The 20,700-nt window shown below is 41.0% G+C and overlaps 1 protein-coding gene across 1 annotated transcript; it reads right to left on the minus strand.

The window, feature by feature from the left end:
* Nucleotides 1–16,677: 16,677 nt before the first annotated feature.
* LOC119527944 (serine/threonine-protein phosphatase 4 regulatory subunit 3B-like) lies at nucleotides 16,678–19,798 on the minus strand. The gene is made up of 2 exons (XM_037828504.1): nucleotides 19,192–19,798; nucleotides 16,678–19,119 (listed from the first exon to the last, which is right to left on the minus strand). The coding sequence occupies exons 1-2, from the start codon at nucleotides 19,485–19,487 to the stop codon at nucleotides 16,953–16,955; spliced, it is 2,463 nt and encodes an 820-aa protein (XP_037684432.1). The 5' UTR covers nucleotides 19,488–19,798; the 3' UTR covers nucleotides 16,678–16,952.
* Between the last annotated feature and the right edge of the window lie 902 nt (nucleotides 19,799–20,700).

Genomic DNA, 20,700 nt, shown 5'->3' on the forward strand with positions numbered 1-20,700 from the left:
AACTGGCTTGTGGAGAACAGGTGGCTTGTGGACGCCACCTGCTGGTTAGTTAGAGAAAGTGTACTCCAGGAAGCTGTAGATCTGATAAATTAGAGATAAGGACTTCAATTGGTCTACACATCCTAAAAGAACCCGATCAAGTTCAGCAAATGCCAAGAGGCCAAAAACAACAGAAAATTATAAAGCATATGAAAAAAACAGACGATATGGATAACCCAAGCCCAAGCACCCAAATCAAAAGATCAGAAGAGATACAGCACCTAGAGCAGCTACTCAAAGAACTAAAAATGAACAATGAGACCATAGTACAGAATACAAAGCATATCAAGAAGACCCTAGAAGAGCATAAAGAAGACATTGCAAGACTAAATAAAAAAATAGATGATCTTATGGAAATTAAAGAAACTGTTGACCAAATTAAAAAGATTCTGGACACTCATAGTACAAGACTAGAGGAAGTTGAACAATGAATCAGTGGCCTGGAAGATGACAGAATGGAAAATGAAAGCATAAAAGAAAGAATGGGGAAAAAAATTGAAAAAATCGAAACGGACCTCAGGGATATGATAGATAATATAAAACATCCTAATATAAGACTCATTGGTGTTCCAGAAGGGGAAGAAAAGGGTAAAGGTCTAGGAAGAGTATTCAAAGAAATTGTTGGGGAAAACTCCCCAAATCTTCTAAACAACATAAATACACAAATCATAAATGCCCAGTGAACTCCAAATAGAATAAATCCAAATAAACCCACTCCGAGACATATTCTGATCACACTGTCAGACACGGAAGAGAAGGAACAAGTTCTGAAAGCAGCAAGAGAAAAGCAATTCACCACATACAAAGGAAACAGCATAAGACTAAGTAGTGACTACTCAGCAGCCACCATGGAGGCGAGAAGGCAGTGGCACGATATATTTAAAATTCTGAGTGAGAAAAATTTCCAACCAAGAATACTTTATCCAGCAAAGCTGTCCTTCAAATTTGAGGGGAGAGCTTAAATTTTTCACAGACAAACAAATGCTGAGAGAATTTGCTAACAAGAGACCTGCCCTACTGGAGATACTAAAGGGAGCCCTACAGACAGAGAAACAAAGAAAAGACAGAGAGAGAGAGAGAGAGAGAGAGAGAGAGAGAGAGAGAGAGAGAGAGAGAGAGAGATATTTAACAAACATATATAGATCACCACATCCCAAATCACCAGGACACACATTCTTCTACAGTGATCATGGATCTTTCTCCAGAATAGACCATACACTGGGACATAAAAAAAGCCTCAATAAATTTTTTATTTATTTAACCTTTATTTATTTATTTAACCTTTATGGAGAAAGGTTCAGTACTAAAGAGATTCGGTATGGGTACAATAAAGGATATTAATAGAGAGAGGGGAAAAATATATTTGACAAACATAAACCAAAGGATAAGATGGCTGATTCAAGAAATGCCTTCACGGTTATAATGTTGAATGTAAATGGATTAAACTCCCCAATTAAAAGATATAGATTCGCAGAATGGATAAAAAAAATGAACCATCAATATGTTGCATACAAGAGACTCATCTTAGACACAGGGACACAAAGAAATTGAAAGTGAAAGGATGGAAAAAAATATTTCATGCAAGCTACAGCCAAAAGAAAGCAGGTGTAGCAATATTAATCTCAGATAAAATAGACTTTAAATGCAGGGATGTTTTGAGAGACAAAGAAGGCCACTACATACTAATAAAAGGGGCAATTCAACAAGATAAAATAACAATCCTAAATGTCTATGCACCCAATCAAAGTGCCACAAAATACATGAGAGAAACACTGGCAAAAGTAAAGGAAGCAATTGATGTTTCCACAATAATTGTGGGAGACTTCAACACATCACTCTCTCCTATAGATAGATCAACCAGACAGAGGACCAATAAGGAAACTGAAAACCTAAACAATCTGATAAATGAATTAGATTTAACAGACATATACAGGATATTACATCCCAAATCACCAGGATACACATACTTTTCTAGTGCTCATGGAACTTTCTCCAGAATAGATCATATGCTGGGACATAAAACAAGCCTCAATACATTTAAAAAGATTGAAATTATTCAAGGCACATTCTCTGACCACAATGGAATACAATTAGAAGTCAATAACCATCAGAGACTTAGAAAATTCACAAATACCTGGAGGTTAAACAACACACTCCTAAACAATCAGTGAGTTAAAGAAGAAATAGCAAGAGAAATTGCTAAATATGTAGAGACAAATGAAAATGAGAACACAACATACCAAAACCTATGGGATGCAGCAAAAGCAGTGCTGAGGGGGAAATTTATAGCACTAAATGCATATATTAAAAAGGAAGAAAGAGCCAAAATCAAAGAACTAATGGATCAACTGAAGAAGCTAGAAAATGAACAGCAAACCAATCCTAAACCAAGTAGAAGAAAAGAAATAACAAGGATTAAAGCAGAAATAAATGACATAGAGAACAAAAAAACAATAGAGAGGATAACTATCACCAAAAGTTGGTTCTTTGAGAAGATCAACAAGATTGACAAGCCCCTAGCTAGACTGACAAAATAAAAAAGAGAGAAGAACCATATAAACAAAATAATGAATGAAAAAGGTGACATAACTGCAGATCCTGAAGAAATTAAAAAAATTATAAGAGGATACTATGAACAACTGTATGGCAACAAACTGGATAATGTAGAGGAAATGAACAATTTCCTGGAAACATATGAACAACCTAGACTGACCAGAGAAGAAACAGAAGACCTCAATCAACCCATCACAAGCAAAGAGATCCAATCAGTCATCAAAAATCTTCCCACAAATAAATGCCCAGGGCCAGATGGCTTCACAGGGGAATTCTACCAAACTTTCCAGAAAGAACTGACACCAATCTTACTCAAACTCTTTCAAAACATTGAAGAAAATGGAACACTACCTAACTCATTTTATGAAGCTAACATTAATCTAATACCAAAACCAGGCAAAGATGCTACAAAAAAGGAAAACTACCAGCCAATCTCCCTAATGAATATAGATGCAAAAATCCTCAACAAAATACTTGCAAATCGAATCCAAAGACACATTAAAAAAATCATACACCATGACCAAGTGGGGTTTATTCCAGGCATGCAAGGATGGTTCAACATAAGAAAATCAATCAATGTATTACAACACATTAAAAATTCAAAAGGGAAGAATCAAATGATCATCTCAATAGATGCTGAAAAAGCATTTGACAAAATCCAACATCCGTTTTTGATAAAAACACTTCAAAAGGTAGGAATTGAAGGAAACCTCCTCAATATGATAAAGAGCATATATGAAAAACCCACAGCCAGCATAGTACTCAATGGTGAGAGACTGAAAGCCTTCCCTCTAAGATCAGGAACAAGACAAGGATGCCCGCTGTCACCACTGTTATTCAACATTGTGCTGGAAGTGCTAGCCAGGGCAATCCGGCAAGACAAAGAAATAAAAGGCATCCAAATTGGAAAAGAAGAAGTAAAACTGTCATTGTTTGCAGATGGTATGATCTTATATCTAGAAAACCCTGAGAAATCGACAATACAGCTACTAGAGCTAATAAACAAATTTAGCAAAGTAGCGGGATACAAGATTAATGCACATAAGTCAGTAATGTTTCTATATGCTAGAAATGAACAAACTGAAGAGACACTCAAGAAAAAGATACCATTTTCAATAGCAACTAAAAAAATCAAGTACCTAGGAATAAACTTAACCAAATATGTAAAAGACCTATACAAAGAAAACTATGTAACTCTACTAAAAGAAATAGAAGGGGACCTTAAAAGATGGAAAAATATTCCATGTTCATGGATAGGAAGGCTAAATGTCATTAAGATGTCAATTCTACCCAAATTCATCTACAGATTCAATGCAATCCCAATCAAAATTCCAACAACCTACTTTGCAGACTTGGAAAAGCTAGTTATCAAATTTATTTGGAAAGGGAAGATGCCTCGAATTGCTAAAGACACTCTAAAAAAGAAAAATGAAGTGGGAGGACTTACACTCCCTGACTTCGAAGCTTATTATAAAGCCACAGTTGTCAAAACAGCATGGTACTGGCACAAAGATAGACATATAGATCAATGGAATCGAATTGAGAATTCAGAGATAGACCCTCAGATCTATGGCCGACTGATCTTTGATAAGGCCCCCAAAGTCACTGAACTGAGTCATAATGGTCTATTCAACAAATGGGGTTGGGAGAGTTGGATATCCATATCCAAAAGAATGAAAGAGGACCCCTACCTCACCCCCTACACAAAAATTAACTCAAAATGGACGAAAGATCTCAATATAAAAGAAAGTACCATAAAACTCCTGGAAGATAATGTAGGGAAACATCTTCAAGACCTTGTGTTAGGCGGCCACTTCCTAGACTTTACACCCAAAGCACAAGCAACAAAAGAAAAAATAGATAAATGGGAACTCCTCAAGCTTAGAAGTTTCTGCACCTCAAAGGAATTTCTCAAAAAGGTAAAGAGGCAGCCAGCTCAATGGGAAAAAATTTTTGGAAACCATGTATCTGACAAAAGACTGATATATTGCATATACAAAGAAATCCTACAACTCAATGACAATAGTACCGACAGCCCAACTATAAAATGGGCAAAGGATATGAAAAGACAGTTCTCTGAAGAGGAAATACAAATGGCCAAGAAACAGATGAAAAAATGTTCAGCTTTACTAGCTATTAGAGAGACGCAAATTAAGACCACAATGAGATACCATCTCACACCGATTAGAGTGGCTGCCATTAAACAAACAGGAAACTACAAATGCTGGAGGGTATGTGGAGAAATTGGAACTCTTATTCATTGTTGGTGGGACTGTATAATGGTTCAGCCACTCTGGAAGTCAGTCTGGCAGTTCCTTAGAAAACTAGAAATAGAGTTACCATTCGATCCAGCGATTGCACTTCTCGGTACATACCCGGAAGATCGGAAAGCAGTGACACGAACAGATATCTGCACTCCAATGTTCATAGCAGCATTATTCACAATTGCCAAGAGATGGAAACAACCCAAATGTCCTTCAACAGATGAGTGGATAAATAAAATGTGGTATATACACACGATGGAATACTACACGGCAGTAAGAAGGAACGACCGTGTGAAACATATGACAACATGGATGAACCTTGAAGACATAATGCTGAGTGAAATAAGCCAGGCACAGAAAGAGAAATATTATATGCTACCACTAATGTGAACTTTGAAAAATGTAAAACGAATGGTTTATAATGTAGAATGTAGGGGAACTAGCAATAGAAAGCAATTAAGGAAGGGGGAACAGTAATCCAAGAACAGATATGCTATTTAACGTTCTGGGGATGCCCAGGAATGACTATGGTCTGTTAATTTCTGATGGATATAGTAGGAGCAAGTTCACAGAAATGTTGCTATATTATGTAACTTTCTTGGGGTAAAGTAGGAATAGGTTGGAAGTAAAGCAGTTATCTTAGGTTAGTCATCTTTTTCTTACTCCCTTGTTATGGTCTCTTTGAAATGTTCTTTTATTGTATGTTTTTCTTTCTTTTTTTTTTTAATTTTTTTTTCCATACAGTTGATTTAAAAAGGAAAAAAAGGTTAAAAAAAAACAAAGGAAAAAACAAGGAAAAAAATATGTAGTGCCCCCTTGAGGAGCCTGTGGAGAATGCAGGGGTATTTGCCTACCCCACCTCAATGGTTGCTAACATGACCACAGTCATAGGGAACTGGTGGTTTGATGGGTTGAGCCCTCTACCGTAGGTTTTACCCTTGGGAAGACGGTTGCTGCAAAGGAGAGGCTAGGCCTCCCTATAATTGTGCCTAAGAGCCTCCTCCCGAATGCCTCTTTGTTGCTCAGATGTGGCCCTGTCTCTCTAGCTAAGCCAACTTGAAAGGTGAAATCACTGCCCTCCCCCCTACGTGGGATCAGACACCCAGGGGAGTGAATCTCCCTGGCAACGTGGAATATGACTCCCGGGGAGGAATGTAGACCTGGCATCGTGGGACGGAGAACATCTTCTTGACCAAAAGGGGGATGTGAAAGGAAATGAAATAAGCTTCAGTAGCAGAGAGATTCCAAAAGGAGCCGAGAGGTCACTCTGGTGGGCACTGTTACGCACAATTTAGACAACCCTCTTTAGGTTCTAAAGAATTGGGGTAGCTGGTGGATACCTGAAACTATCAAACTACAACCCAGAACCCATGAATCTCGAAGACAATTGTATAAAAATGTAGCTTATGAGGGGTGACAATGGGATTGGGAAAACTATAAGGACCACACTCCACTTTGTCTAGTTTATGGATGGATGAGTAGAAAAATAGGGGAAGGAAACAAACAAACAAACAGACAAAGGTACCCAGTGTTCTTTTTTACTTCAATTGCTCTTTTTCACTTTAATTATTATTCTTATTATTTTTGTGTGTGTGCTAATGAAGGTGTCAGGGATTGATTTAGGTGATGAATGTACAACTATGTAATGGTACTGTGAACAATCAAATGTACGATTTGTTTTGTATGACTGCGTGGTATGTGAATATATCGCAATAAAATGAAGATAAAAAAAAAAGTGGTAGGATCTTCTGGTGCTTTGGGTGGCTTGGCATGGAGCCAGCCCATGCTCCCAATGTGGATCCCTGGTCCCAGTTTCAGAGGTAGCAGAGAATCTCTCATGCATATAACAGCCCAATCTGTTGCTGTCCCAGAACTTGCCTTGTATGCAGAAGGAAGTTCACAGAACTCTTCTAAGAATGCTGTGGGAGGGCAGTCAAGAGGCTGCTTAGGGTAAGGGATTGCTGGCTGTAGGACATACAGTGCAGTGCCCAGACCTTGAAGAAACTGTTCCCTAGAGATGAGGGGACATTCAAAACTGTGTAAATAGAAGAATTCCTAGGATCACATGTGGATTCCCAAGACAAGATGTATGTGCAGAAAGGACTAGGGAGGCTATTAGGTCTTAGTCTGGAGCTATTCCCTAAACTCATCGTATGGATAAGATATGACACGCACTTGCACAGATCACTTTGTAAAGACAGGGAAAGGTGTTTTCTTTTTTCCCTTCTTCCTTTTTTTTTTTTTTTTTTTTTTTTCTTTTTAGCTCCTAGCATTCAAGGAAATCTCTGACAAACACTAGCTGCAATCAAGCTTAAGGAGCAGATGCCTCAGTGTCTAAAGTCCAGTGATAACACATTAAAATATCAAAATGTTCACATTTCAACAAAAGATTACAAAATGTACAAAGAATCAGGAAGCAGTGGCTTGGGGAAAGGAAAAGATTAAGCACTAGAAGCCATCAATGATGGGTACCAGACCTGGGACATACCAGAAAAACCTTTTTAAAAATAGTCTAACTATGTTCAGAGAGCTAAAAGAAAATGTGGACAAAGAACTAAAGGAAATCTGGAAAATGAGAGACAATTAAACAGAATATCAATATAGAGATGGAAATTATGAAAGGAACCAAACAGAGCTGAAGTCTACAGTAATAGAAATAAAACATGTCCTAAAAAGGTTTTGACAGCAGATTGGAAGTGACAGAAAAGTGATTCAGAAAACTTGAAGATAAGACCATTGATATCCATTCTGAGGACCATAAAGAAAAAATAATGAAGAAAAATGAACAGGAACCTGTGGTCAATTATCAAGCATACCAATACACGAATTGTGGAACTCCCAGAAAGAGTACAAGATAGAAAAGTGCAGAGAGAATATTCACAGAAATAATGGCTGAAATCTTCCCAAATTTAACAAAAAACCTTAAGCTACACATCCAAGACACTCAACAAACTCCAAACAGGATAAACTGAAATAGACCCACACCATGGCATACTATAATCAAACTGTAGAATACCAGAAAGAAAGAGAGAATTCTGAAAGTTGCAGGAGAGAAGCAACATGTCATATACAAGAGGGCCAAAATAAGATTAAGTACTCATTTCACCTTAGAAGCCATAGAGCAAGAAGACAGTGGGATGACATATTTAAAGTTCTGAGAGCAAAGAATTGCCAACCAAGACTTCTATATCCAGTAAAACTGTCTTTCAAAAAAATAGGGGCGCAATTGAGACATTTCCAGATGAACAAAAGCTGAGAGAGATCATCACCCTAAACCTGCCCTACAAGAGAGGCTAAAGAGAGTTCTGCAGATTGAAAGGAAAGGACAATAGACAATAGATCAAAGTAACATGAAGGAATAGAGATCTCTGGTGAGGGTAGTGACATGGGTAAATATAAATGCCAGCACTGTTATATTTTTGTTTTGTTGCTCTACTTTTTACTTCCTACAGTATCTAAAGGGCAAATTCATAAAATGCAATGATAAATAAGTGGTTTTGGACTCATTATGTAAACATGTAATTTGTGACAAGAATGCAGGCTCTGATCTCCCAAAGACGGAGGCTGAGGGAAAGGTGTGAACTTTGTGCTGTTCTGAGCTCTTGAAACAAATCGTCCATGGGAGCTTCCTACGGGGCAGGGGATCTCTGGAAACCAGAATCGACAATCGGCCCGGGGCCCGCCGTTTTTCAGCACCGCGGACAGCGGCTCTCCGAGGATCGCTTCAGGTCTTTGGACTTCGTTTTCTGCTCCTCGTGGTACCAGCGTCGGGCCTTCTCGAGGGCGTTTTAGAACCAACCGCGACCTGGGAGGTTTCCTTGCCGTCTTCGGCGGCCCCTTCCTCCCGCCTTCTCACGACCCTGCGCTGTGGCGGCGCCAACTCTCGCGGCTGGAACGTGCCTCTCGGTTTTCCTCTCCCGCCAGGGATCTAAGGGTCGCCGGGGTGCGTCGTTCCTCCGCTACGCAGGACCCATGGCCACGAGCTGGCTTCCGCCGCCGTCCTTGACCCAGCTTAGACAGAGGCCGGGGGCTCCTCTGTCCCCTGCCCCGGGGGTGGGGGTGAGCGGGCAGGAGTGAAAGGGCAGAGGGGAGAGCAGGTCCGCAGGAGGACTCAGGGGAAGCCGAGTCCAGAGCAGGTCAGGGGAGGGGGTCCTTCGGCGCTTTTACTTTCTCGTCCCCCAAGATCGTGGATTTCCCAAGCGCACGGTCCTTCCCGGACAGGTCCCCTTCCCAAGCGCAGCGGGGACCAGCTCCCGTGCTCCCCCGCCGTTGTTCCCCCACAGCAACCGGAGCGCAGCAGCCCAAAGCCCTGGCCAGAGCCTGGGCCACCCACATCCCTCAGTCACCTTTCTCAGCGACCAACCGTAGTTACAGGGCCCTCCGGCTCCACAAGAATTGGATGCAAACCCTCCTCCCCCACCCCAGGCGGCCCCCTCAATCGCTCGCGGAATTATCCGGCCTCAACATTGTGTGGCTGGATCCGAGAGCCGCGGGCACCATGGGTGCGCTCCTCCCGCTGCTCCTTCGGGTGCTCCTCCCAGCCCTCGCGTTAGCTCCTCTCCCGGCCGGGCTTAGGCGACTGGACATCCCGGAGAAGGTGGCTGCCTTCTGCTGCTCTGCATCCCCACTGCCAGCTCCCCCCTCTCCCACCTACTAACCCAGTTACTCTCCCTCATCCACGTGGATAAAACAAAAGCATCAGAGAATTTTAATCATTCACCTTGGCTTGCCAGTGGATGGTGTGACTTGGCAGATTGACTTTCCTGTTTATGCTTGCTATAGTGATTGATAATCAAATTCATCTGCATTCCTCAGAAAATGCCTCAAGACTAGAAATGCACTGTAATCATCCTCCCCTCACCCCCACCCCCATCAAGAAGGAGCCAATAATAAGAGCTAATACTGGTATTTTAATATCAATGTTAACTATCTTCTGCTACCTAAACTCTTTTAATTTTCAAAACAACCCTATAAGGTGGGTACCGTTATTACCACCCCCATTTTACAAATGGGGAACTGAGGCACAGAGTTGGGAAGGCACACAGCTAGTCACTGGCAGAGCCTGAATTTGAACCTTGGAAGTCTCTCTCCAGAGTCCATGCCCTTAACCATGACACTGTTTTCCCTCATCATTAATCTAAAGATTTCCATTAATTGAGCACCTCCCATTGGCCAAGGGCTTTATATACATCATTCCATTTAATTCTCACAACAGCTTAACATGATAAATGCCATTGTGCCGGTTTGAATGTATAGTGTCCCCCAAATGCCATTATCTTTGTAGTCTTGTGTGGGGCAGAAGTTTCGGTGCTGGTTAGATTTGCTTGGAATGTGCCCCACCCAGCTGTGGGTGATAATTCTGATGAGATGTTCCCATGGAGGCATGGCCCCGCCCATTCGGGGTGGGCCTTGATTAGTGGAGCCATATAAATGAGCTGACTCAGAGAGAGGGAAGGGAGTGCAGCTGGGAGTGATGTTTTGAAGAGGAGCAAGCTTGCTAGAGAGGAACGTCCTGGGAGAAAGCAGTTTTGAGGCCGGAGCTTTGGAGCAGATGCCAGCTGCCTTCCTAGCTAGCAGAGGTTTTCCGGACGCCATTGGCCATTCTCCGGTGAAGGTACCCGATTGCTGGGGTGTTACCTTGGACGCTTTGTGGCCTTTAGACTGTAACTGTCTAAACATGGTCACATGGTCACAGAGTGGCCTTGTCTGCTGTTGATGTTCTGTGAAATTGTTTCTGTTCAACAGGAGAACACTGAGGCCCAGCTGTGAGTGCCCAGCCAGCTCCTGGATGTCAGGGGCTGCATTTCTTCTTCTCAGTGACAAGAATTTTTCTTGCAATCAACCTAGAATGGCTCAGACTATGATCCTGTAAAACCCAGCCAGGGTGCCCTAGAGAACTATGTTGGTCTAATAACATAAGACAAAGACAGTGGGATGAATAATTGGATGCACACATAGTAACACATTTCCCAGCAAAATCTAAAAGAGTCTTGGACAACTGTGGCCCTGGAACGTCTATGCCTCCCTTCCACGCTTGGTGGGGATCCCTGAGAACCCACTACAGAGTACTCCATAAATGTTTCCATAAATGTTTCCTGAGCAGCTGCACTGTTCTGAGCCCCCAAGTCACTGTGGACTATTTCAGAAGGCAGGAGACATGACCTCTGCCTGCAGGAAATACAGTCAGATACTCCTCCTCCCAGAAGTTGATGGGATGGACAGCAAGGTCATTCTCTCCTCTCTAAGGACAAAGGGAAGATGAAAACTTCCTGGCTCCTTGGAAACAAGCACTAGAGTGTCCAGATTCAAGCTCTTCAGGGCCACCTGGCTCCTGGCCAGCAGATAAGAGGAGGGGCAGGGCTGACGAAGCAGGAGAGGTGGGAGCAACTGCCACCACAAATGGGGCAAAGAGTGGGAGGAAGGGAGGCTCTTCTTGACATTAGAGTGGAGCAGATGCTGATGTAGGTACAAGATACACTCCAACCCCACGTGTGCCAGTTTGAATGTATTTTGTCCCCCAAATGCCATTTTCTTTGATGTAGTCTTGTGGGGCAGACATTTTGGTGCTGATTAGATTTGCTTGGAATGTGCCCCACCCAGCTGTGGGTGATGACTCTGATGAGATATTCCCATGGAGGCACGGCCCCACCCATTCAGGGTGGGCCTTGATCAGTGGAGCCATATAAATGAGCCAACTCAAAGAGAAGGAACTCAGTGCAGCTGTGAGTTACATTTTGAAGAGGAGCTATAGCCAAGAGAGACACTTGAAGAAAGCACAGGAGCTGCAGATGAGAGACATTTTGCGGATGGCCATTGAAAGCAGACTCTTGCTCCAGAGAAGCTGAGAGAGGACAGATATCCCAAGTGCAACTAAGTGTGACATTTTGCGGAACTGCAGCCCAGAGAGGGAGAAAGCCATTCTGAAACCAGAACTTGGAGCAGACGCCAGCCACGTGCCTTTCCAGCTAACAGAGGTTTTCTGGACACCATTGGCCATCCTCCAGTGAAGGTACCCATTTGTTGATGTGTTACCTTGGACACTTTATGGCCTTAAGACTGTAACTGTGTAGCCAAATAAACCCCCTTTTTATAAAGCCAATCCGTTTCTGGTGTTTTGCATTCCAGCAGCATTAGCAAACTAGAACACCGGGCTTTGGTGAGAAGGGGGTGGGCAACCCCAAAGCCCATTTTTAGGTATCATTGGTCTACCAAGTTGGACTTGGTTTGCAAATGACAGAAACCCAGCCCAATCTGACATAAGCAGAAGAGGGGGTTTATTGGCCTGTGTTCCTGAAATGTGCGAGGCAGATTAAGGCATGACCAGATATAGGGGCTCAAATGTTATTGGGAGTATGTGTCTCTTCTTCTCTTGGATATTCTTTCAGTGTGAGGGCCTCCTGCACAAGTGGCTTTCTCCAAGAGGGAGGAGAATGGCTTTCTGAGAACCTTAGACCCCAGGCTCAGCCCAGCAACTCCAGTAGAGAGAGAATGCCTCTTTCCCAGCAAAAGTTCCATCTCTGTGACTTGGTTTGGGTTACATGTCCTCTCTAAAAAGAAGATGCAAGGGTGAGGGTTAGTGCTACCCCAACCACAGAGACAGGAGTAAGAGTGAGGGTGGAGGGGTGAGTTTCCTGGAAGGAAAAGTGAAGGGCAGTTATCATAACAGATTGTGGGCAGGAAAAACTTTGTGGCTCTGACTGGTGAGGAATGGAAAGTCTCCCCATGTATAAAATGATGGAGTTGCACTTGATGGTCTTAGGTCCCTGTCCTGTCTACTTTGATTCGATTCTGTGATTATTTTATTTGCATGTACCACAGGAATCCTGACTGTAGGTGTTAAGGTGTTAACCTGAGTTTGCTCTCTCATTCCCTTGTCACCATGTGGGTATTTCAGACAGCACATATGTGATTCTGTCCAGTGCATCTCAAACTTTCACATGCTTGTGAATCACCTGGGGATCTTGTTAATTTGTAGATTCTGGTTCAGTAACTCTGGAGTGAGGCTGAGAATCTGCATTTGCAGCAACCTCCCAGGTGATGCTGCTGGTCCATGGAATAGCGATGCACTAGATCTCAGGCATGATTTCTTAAACAGCAGAGCTGTCTGCATCTCCTGCCCAGTTCAACCCAGGCACAAGGTCTATTCCTCTTGTCTAGAGAGACACGTCTGCCTCCTGAAGTGAGGACTCTAAGACCACCACGCTAGAGGGGATGCTGAGCCCACCTGAGAAAGGCTGGGGCTAAGACAATTAGAGGATCTGGTGCCTGGAAAGGAAGCTTCCTCTTGGGTTCCCTACCTGCCAACTTTGGAGAAGGAGACATCAGCCAGAGCCCTCAGAGGCTGAGAAGGGAGGGCAGAGGAGGGCAGCTGGAATGAGACCTATGCCTGCCTGGCCTGGTGAACAGCCTCAGACTTGTTTTCTCTGGGTGCCGACCTGTGGAGGACTGGGATGTTCTTCCAGCTTCTCTAGGGGCTGGAGCCCAAGCTGGAAGTCAGAAGAGACATTCTACTGCTGGATCCCTGTACACTGCACATTCTCAGTGGGAGTGATATCACCCCCAAGAGAGTAAAAACTGATTCTTGCGGGGAGTAAGAAACCTTAGGTATCACAATGGTAACTATAATCACCCTCCAAAACTCAACCCAACCCAACAAAATCTTATTCCTTAGTATTTGATTCCTCTTATTTGGAGACATTTTTTTTTCTTGGGGGGTTCTAATGAAAAAAAAATTGAGAAACTGCTGCTGATAGAAGTTTCTCCAATCCCAAAAAGACCCCTTGCAAATGGGCCATGTATAACACAGCTCTTCTGGGCCTGTCTCTAAACTCCAGGGTGAAAGCAAGCTCACAAGCAAAATGGAAACGCTTCTCCCTTCCTCAATTTAATATTGGGTTTCTTTCTTTTTCTTTTCTTTTTTTAAAATTAATTACTTTATTTCTATTTTTCCAAACAAACACTCCTTCTTACCCTCAAGACCATCCTCTGTTAGTTTCTAATCTACTTTCTATCTTTGTGAATATGCTATTTCTAGTTATCTCATAATCAATTCATACAAAGTTTGTCCTTACGTGTTCTTGCTGATTTCACTGGACATAATGTTTTCAAGTTTATTCCATGTTGCAGCATGTCTCCTAACTTTATTCTTTTTTTAAAAATTTTATTTTGAAATAGATTCAGTTATAGGAACAGTTGCAAAAACAATACAAACCCCATACACAGAACTCCAGCACACCCTGACCCCCCCGATACCCCGATCCACCAACTTTAACATGCTGTCACATCGCTATTTCTTTCCGTCCCTCCCTCCCTCCCTATCATCCATCATCTATTGCTCCGTCTTCTGAACATACGAGAGCTAGCTGCACACATCTTTGAACAAATACTATAATTCACATATACAATTCCCATGAACAAGAACATTCTTTTATGCAATCCCATTAAATGCAGCTAAGAAGTACAAGAGATTCAACATTGATACAAAGCTTACATTCTATATTTCCTTTTTTTTTCTTCCTTATGTCTCAACTGTGTCCCTTTGAGCCTCCTGTCCTCCATCCTCAGATCCCATCCAGGGTCATCCTTGGCATTCAATTGTCATCTATTTAGACTGTATATATTTATTTTTTTTTCAATTGTGGAAACATATATACAGCCTAAATCTTCCCATTCCACCCCCTCCCTAGCATTCCATTAGTGGGATTAATCACATTTAGAATGTTGTAATGCTGTCTCCTTCCTATCATCCATTACTAGAAATTTCCCTTCACCTCAAACAGCAACCCTATACTCATTTCTTAACTCCCCATTGCCCCTTCCCCCATTTCTCTTAACCCATACTCTACTTTTCATCTCTATGGTCATGTTCTCTGATAATTTCTTTGTGTTTACTGTGGGACTTAAAATTAAACTCTTAAATCCATAACAATCTTGTTTTTCTTTGATACCAACTTAACTTCAATAAGACACATAAACTATGTTCCTATACTCCTCCATTCCCCCACCTTTATATAGTTCTTATCAAAAATTACATATTTTACATTGAGTTCAAAACCACTGATTTGTCATTAGGGTTTGTGTATTTTATATCATGTAGGAAGTAAATAGTGGAGTTACAATTCAAAAATTATTGACTTCTATTTGTATTCCATTGTGGTCAGAGAATGTGCTTTGAATATATTCAATTTTTTTTTTAATTTATTGAGGCTTGTTTTATGTCCCAGCATACGGTCCATTCTGGAGAAAGATTCATGATTACTAGGGAAAAATGAGTGTCCTGGTGATTTGGGATGTAAGGTACTATATATGTCTGTTAAAATACTCTATATCTCTTTCTCCTTTCTTTGTTTCTCTGTTGGTAGGGCTCCCTTTAGTATCTGAAGTAGGGCAGGTCTTTTATTGGCAAACTCTCTCAGCATTTGTTTGTCTGTGAAAAATTTAAGCTGTCCCTCAAATTTGAAGGAGAGTTTTGCTAGATAAAGTATTCTTGGTTGGAAATTTTTCTCTCTCAGAATTTTTTTTTTTTTTTTTTTTTACAGGGTCACATTTTTAATTCCTGAATTTTACAGTTCAGCATTAATATCACCACATGTATACAAATGGTGTAAAACAAGTACAGTGGTATTTTTAATACAAAATAAACATCTGTTTTATGGAAAAGCTATACTTCGTATCTACAGACAGCCCATCTTTTCCAAACAATAGCCAAAATGAAAATTAACTACAAAATCTCCAAAACAGGGGAAACTGCTTCAGTTTAAGCTATTTCAGGAAAAATGGACCCATTAACACATTACAAGGGTGATCTAAAGATTGTAGCTGGAATTAGTTTTTAGCTTTTATTTTTCCCAATAAATTAAGTCGTAGTTTGGGGACATTTTTCTCACTTCAGCATGATCTCAGATCATAGATGAACAAAACTAACATTAAAATATTTACAGTTAACTTGCTGTTCTAAAAATAAAACCTCAACTGTCTGCCTCTATTTTAAATTCATTTACGTACATGGAATGTGCTTTTACTCTTCAAAAAGCAGCTTTCATATTACACCCTTGTTTGCTTATCAAAAAGCTTCATATGCTGCATGCTGACTCTGACACTTAAGTAACTTCTGGTCCAAAATGGCTTCTAGATATTAAATACCACTTAATTCAGCACTACTCTGTGTATGTTAGTCTTTATAAATTATACATTAAAACATGGCTGCTGCCCTGGAAAGAGAGAGAGAACTTTACTAACAAAGCAGAAAGTTATTTCAAAGTTGTCTTCCACGAGACTGTACTAGTAAGTAGTTCTAAGCATTCTGTTTTATCCATTTCCATGTTTCTAGAGAAATCCTTCTGGAACGCTACTGTACTGATTCTAAAAGTGCTGATTTAAAAATTAACAGAAATGTCCATTTTGAATCCATCTTGCTAATTTTTGTCAAAATACATACTGCAAATTCCTGGTGTAGAAAACTCAACATGCACTTTAATACAGGGTGTACTTCTCTCCAATACCACAAGGCTGAATTTCTGTTAGATTTTCAAAGAAATGGTCCCAACAGCATATCTTCATTGTTTATGATAGCTGAATTTGTTTTCCATAAAAATTTCTTTTAAAAAGAGGCAACTGATTAAAAGAACATGGCCAGCACCATTATACAAGTAATGTTATTGGGTTTGCAACTTAAGTTTTCTAATTGTTTCTAGATCAGATACCTGCTTGGAGCAACCCTGCATTAATCTTATTTTATCAATCTTACCCTCCCCTAAGCCACCATTCCCAAACCTGAGACTTCCTTGTTGAGAAAGCTACCTCCCAGGTTCTGGTTACTAACTTTTTTTTTTTTTTTTTTTTTTTTTTCCTTTCTGCCTGAAAGGCAAACCCCCTTAATTACTAGCAAGCAATCAAGTTCCTGGGAAGCCTGTTTTTTGTTTTTTGTTTTTGTTTTGTTACAGAACTAAACTCTCCTAGCTGATATACTGTGTCCTTTGCTACTCCTTGTGTATTTATAAGTTCAAATGAGAAAGCTTTCTGATTCAGATTTTCAGCTCATTGAACAGTTGCAGCATTTTAGTAAGACCACATGTTGCAGATACCCCAGTAAAAATTTTATGAGCCAAGACGAGGTCTTTTCCTGGGTGATGTTTCTTCTTCTTCATCTTCTTCTTCATCATCTGGATAATCCACTAAGCCAACCAAACTTCCCTTGGTGGCTGTTACTGATGTAGCCAAGTTTGCAGTTTTAGAAGAGGACCCGTTAGAACTTGCTGGTGGTGTCTGACCCACTACAGGTTTACTGTTCGTACTGTTTGTTCCATTAGCAGCAGTGGTAGAGTGGGAAAAAGTAAATTTGAAGCCACCAGAAGATGTCCTTTTTGGAAGGTTTTCCTTGTCTTCACTTTCTTTTGCTTTTTTGGTCTCCATAAATTTTTCATAACTATCTGGAAAATCATCTTCTGGCTTAGATTTTTCCACTGGTGCTACAACTGCTTTTCCTTCCTCCTCTTCATCTTCATTAAACCACATTTCTTCATCCTCTTCCAAGGTTTTTGCATCTCTGCGAAATCTGTTACTACGCAATATAGATGGTACACTGTTCAGTTTCTGATTTTGTCTGTCTTTCTCTTGCTCATATTTAGTCTTCAATCCTTTGAATGTCTGAACATATTCAATCGATTCAAGGGCCTTATAAAAGTTTTCAACTATATGTGCAGTAAGAGACTTGATATCTTCCACTCTTATGAATTCAAAAAGCTCAATTACAGCTGAATTCAACAGATTGTACCGAGTTCCATTATCCAAAAGAGCATTTATAACTGGCTCAAAAAGATTTCCCTTGGTGATGTAACGATTATAAAATTCATCTTTAAGGCCAATGATCCGCCTCATAAAGCGAAGAGCACACAAGGCCAGGAAGGTATGCTTTGAATTCATTAAGACCAATACTCTTCTTAGCAAGTCCTTGTTCATAATATAATTTTTTATGTGATATGTGTGATGTTCCACACAAAATGTGAGTAACTCTAAAATTAAGGCTAGCAGCTGTGCTGTTTGATAATTATCAGGACAAATTGTGTTGTTTTGGTTAGATCCAACTAAATTATCCTTTTCACATTTGTCCTCTGACGTATTGGCCAAAAGTGGTGCTGTGAGAACATGCATACAATGGTTGTAGAAGAAATTTAGAAATTCACTTTTTTCAGTTTTATTAGTTGTAGCCAGCATGTTCTCCGGATCAATTAGAGTACGAAGAAGTCCCATTAACTGAACAGCGCCTCCTAGCTCAGGATCAGTATCACAGATCATTTGCTCAATTACTACATTAATGAGAAGGATATCATCATCACTCTGTTGGGCTTCTTGCATTACAAATTCTCGGACCATAGATGGACTAAACTCTACTAAGTAAGAAAATATATCTGTGGCAGCTGATCTTACTTGCAGATCATCCATGCCCATTACAATTTCAAGAGCAGGAAGAATTCCCAATTTTGCCAATGTTTTGAAAAATGCATCCCTGTTTTGAGGTTGTAATGTCTGAGAAAATGCACAGAATTCCTTGAAAAAATTAACCAATTCACGCCGTTTATCATCATCTATAGCCTCATCTGTTAACTGTGCAAAAACTTCAGACAAAAACTTTTCATCTTCCTGCAACATGCTGACTATCTCAACTTTGTTGAAGAAAATGAAAGAAGTAAGAGTAGAAAGAAAATTCTCTTCAAAAACAGATGGCGTAGGTAAAATGATGTCCTGAATGTATTGGACCCTATAAGTCTGATGTATTTTTCGTCTTAGTTCAGAGTCTGTTATTGGTATAACTTCCTTAAACTTTGCAGTTTTGGTCAAGAATTCCCTATGCCTTTTTGGTTGAGCCAAAGCAGGGTCATATTCAAGACATCCCACGACATCCATGATACACTCGTCAGAAAACATTACCTCAAACAGAGTTGCTTTATTTAGGAATAAGATTCCTCTAATAATTTCATACAAATGGTGTAAGCCTTCGGTATTTTCTAGGTTCTCACAAGCTTGGAACAGCTGCAGTAGTTTTTTAATATAGCCTTCATTTTCCAAGGCTAGAGCCAGCTTTTCCCTACGGATAGGTGAGGAGAGAACTGAGGTAACTAAGTCAGCAATCTCTTCAAGTTTATTGAGTTCACATGTAGGCAGGTCAATCAGATGACTGGTTTCAGGCATTTCTTCAAATCTTTCTTCTTCTGATTCATCAATGAGATCCTGTGTGACTTCCACTGATGGATCCTTACCTTGAACCAACTGTCACAGCCAACAGGAGCCTCAGGAGACACAACTACTAAACGTAATGTGGTTTTCCTGAATTGGATCCTGACAAATTTTTTCCCAGATCTCATCACAGCCAGCTTTTTCCTGAAAGCTTAAAGCCAGATCATAGTTCTCAGCTTCTGACCAAACAATTAATGTATCCTGCTGTTTCTGATATGCAGTGTTTGGATTTATCTTTGATTCCAAAAGTAGTGATCCGTCGGACTCGGCCCGAACCAACAGCGACATCCCCTTGAGCTCCTCCACATATGTGGAGGAGACGTGCCCGGTGCCTCGGTCGACCCATTGCCGGTCTTCGTTCAGGGTATACACCTTCACTCGCCGCTGCGTATCCGACATGGTGGCGGCTGCTCCCACCGTTCCAGTCGCCGCCTCCTCGTTCGCTTCGAACGCGCCCCTCACTCTTGAAAGACGGGAGCGGTAGTGGCGGCACGGGCGGCGGCGGCAGCTCCGGAAAAGCCCGGGTTCACCATGGCTCCAAAGGTTCGGCCGCGGGAAGGAGTGACAAGAACCACCGAGACTTCTTGCCCGGAGACCCCGCTTCGTCTCACTTCACCCTCGCACACACCCAGTCTTCCCTCCCCTTCCCCCCCAGAGAGCTCGCTCGCTCTCCCTCCGCCGCCACCACCGCCGCGGTAACCACTACAAACCCGCCATCTTGTAACCCGATTCGTTCTCTCTCTCAGAATTTTAAATATGTCGTGCCACTGCCTTCTTGCCTCCATGGTGACCACTGAGTAGTCACAACTTAGTCTTATGTTGTTTCCTTTGTATGTGGTGAATTGCTTTTCTCTTGCTGCTTCCATAACTTGCTCCTTCTCTTCCGTATTTGACAGTCTGGTCAGAATATGTCTCGGAGTGGGTTTATTTGGATTTATTCTATTTGGAGTTCACTGGGCATTTATGCTTTGTGTATTTATATTGTGTAGAAGGTTGGGGAAGTTTTCCCCAACAATTTCTTTGAATACTCTTTCTAGACCTTTACCCTTCTCTTCCCTTTCTGGGACACCAATGTGTCTTAAATTTGGATGTTTTATTTTATCTATCGTATCCATGAGATCCATTTTGATTTTTTTGATTTTTTTCTCCATTCTTTCTTTTGTTCTTTCATTTTCTGTTCTGTGGACTTCTAGGACACTGAGTCGTTGTTCAACTTTTTCTAATCTTGTATTAAGAGTATCCAGAGTCTTTTTAATTTGGTCAACAGTTTCTTTTATTTCCATAAGATCTTCTATTTTTTTATTTACTCTTGCAATGTCTTCTTTATGCTCTTCTAGGGTCTTCTTTATGTCCCTTATATCCTGTGCCATGATCTTCTTCATGTTCTTTATATCCTTTGCCATGTTTTCATTCCTCAATTGTAGTTCTTTGGTTAATTGTGCCAAGTACTGTGTCTCTTCTGATATTTTGATTTGGGTGTTTGGGATTGGGTTTTCCATATCGTCTGGTTTTATCATATGCCTTAAGATTTTCTGTTGTTTTTGGCCTCTTGGCATTTGCTTTGCTTGATAGGGTTCTTTCAAGTTGTAAAAAAAATAACAATTTAATTTCT

This window comes from Choloepus didactylus, chromosome 2 (genome assembly GCF_015220235.1).
Source record: "Choloepus didactylus isolate mChoDid1 chromosome 2, mChoDid1.pri, whole genome shotgun sequence".
Lineage (NCBI taxonomy): Eukaryota > Metazoa > Chordata > Mammalia > Pilosa > Megalonychidae > Choloepus > Choloepus didactylus.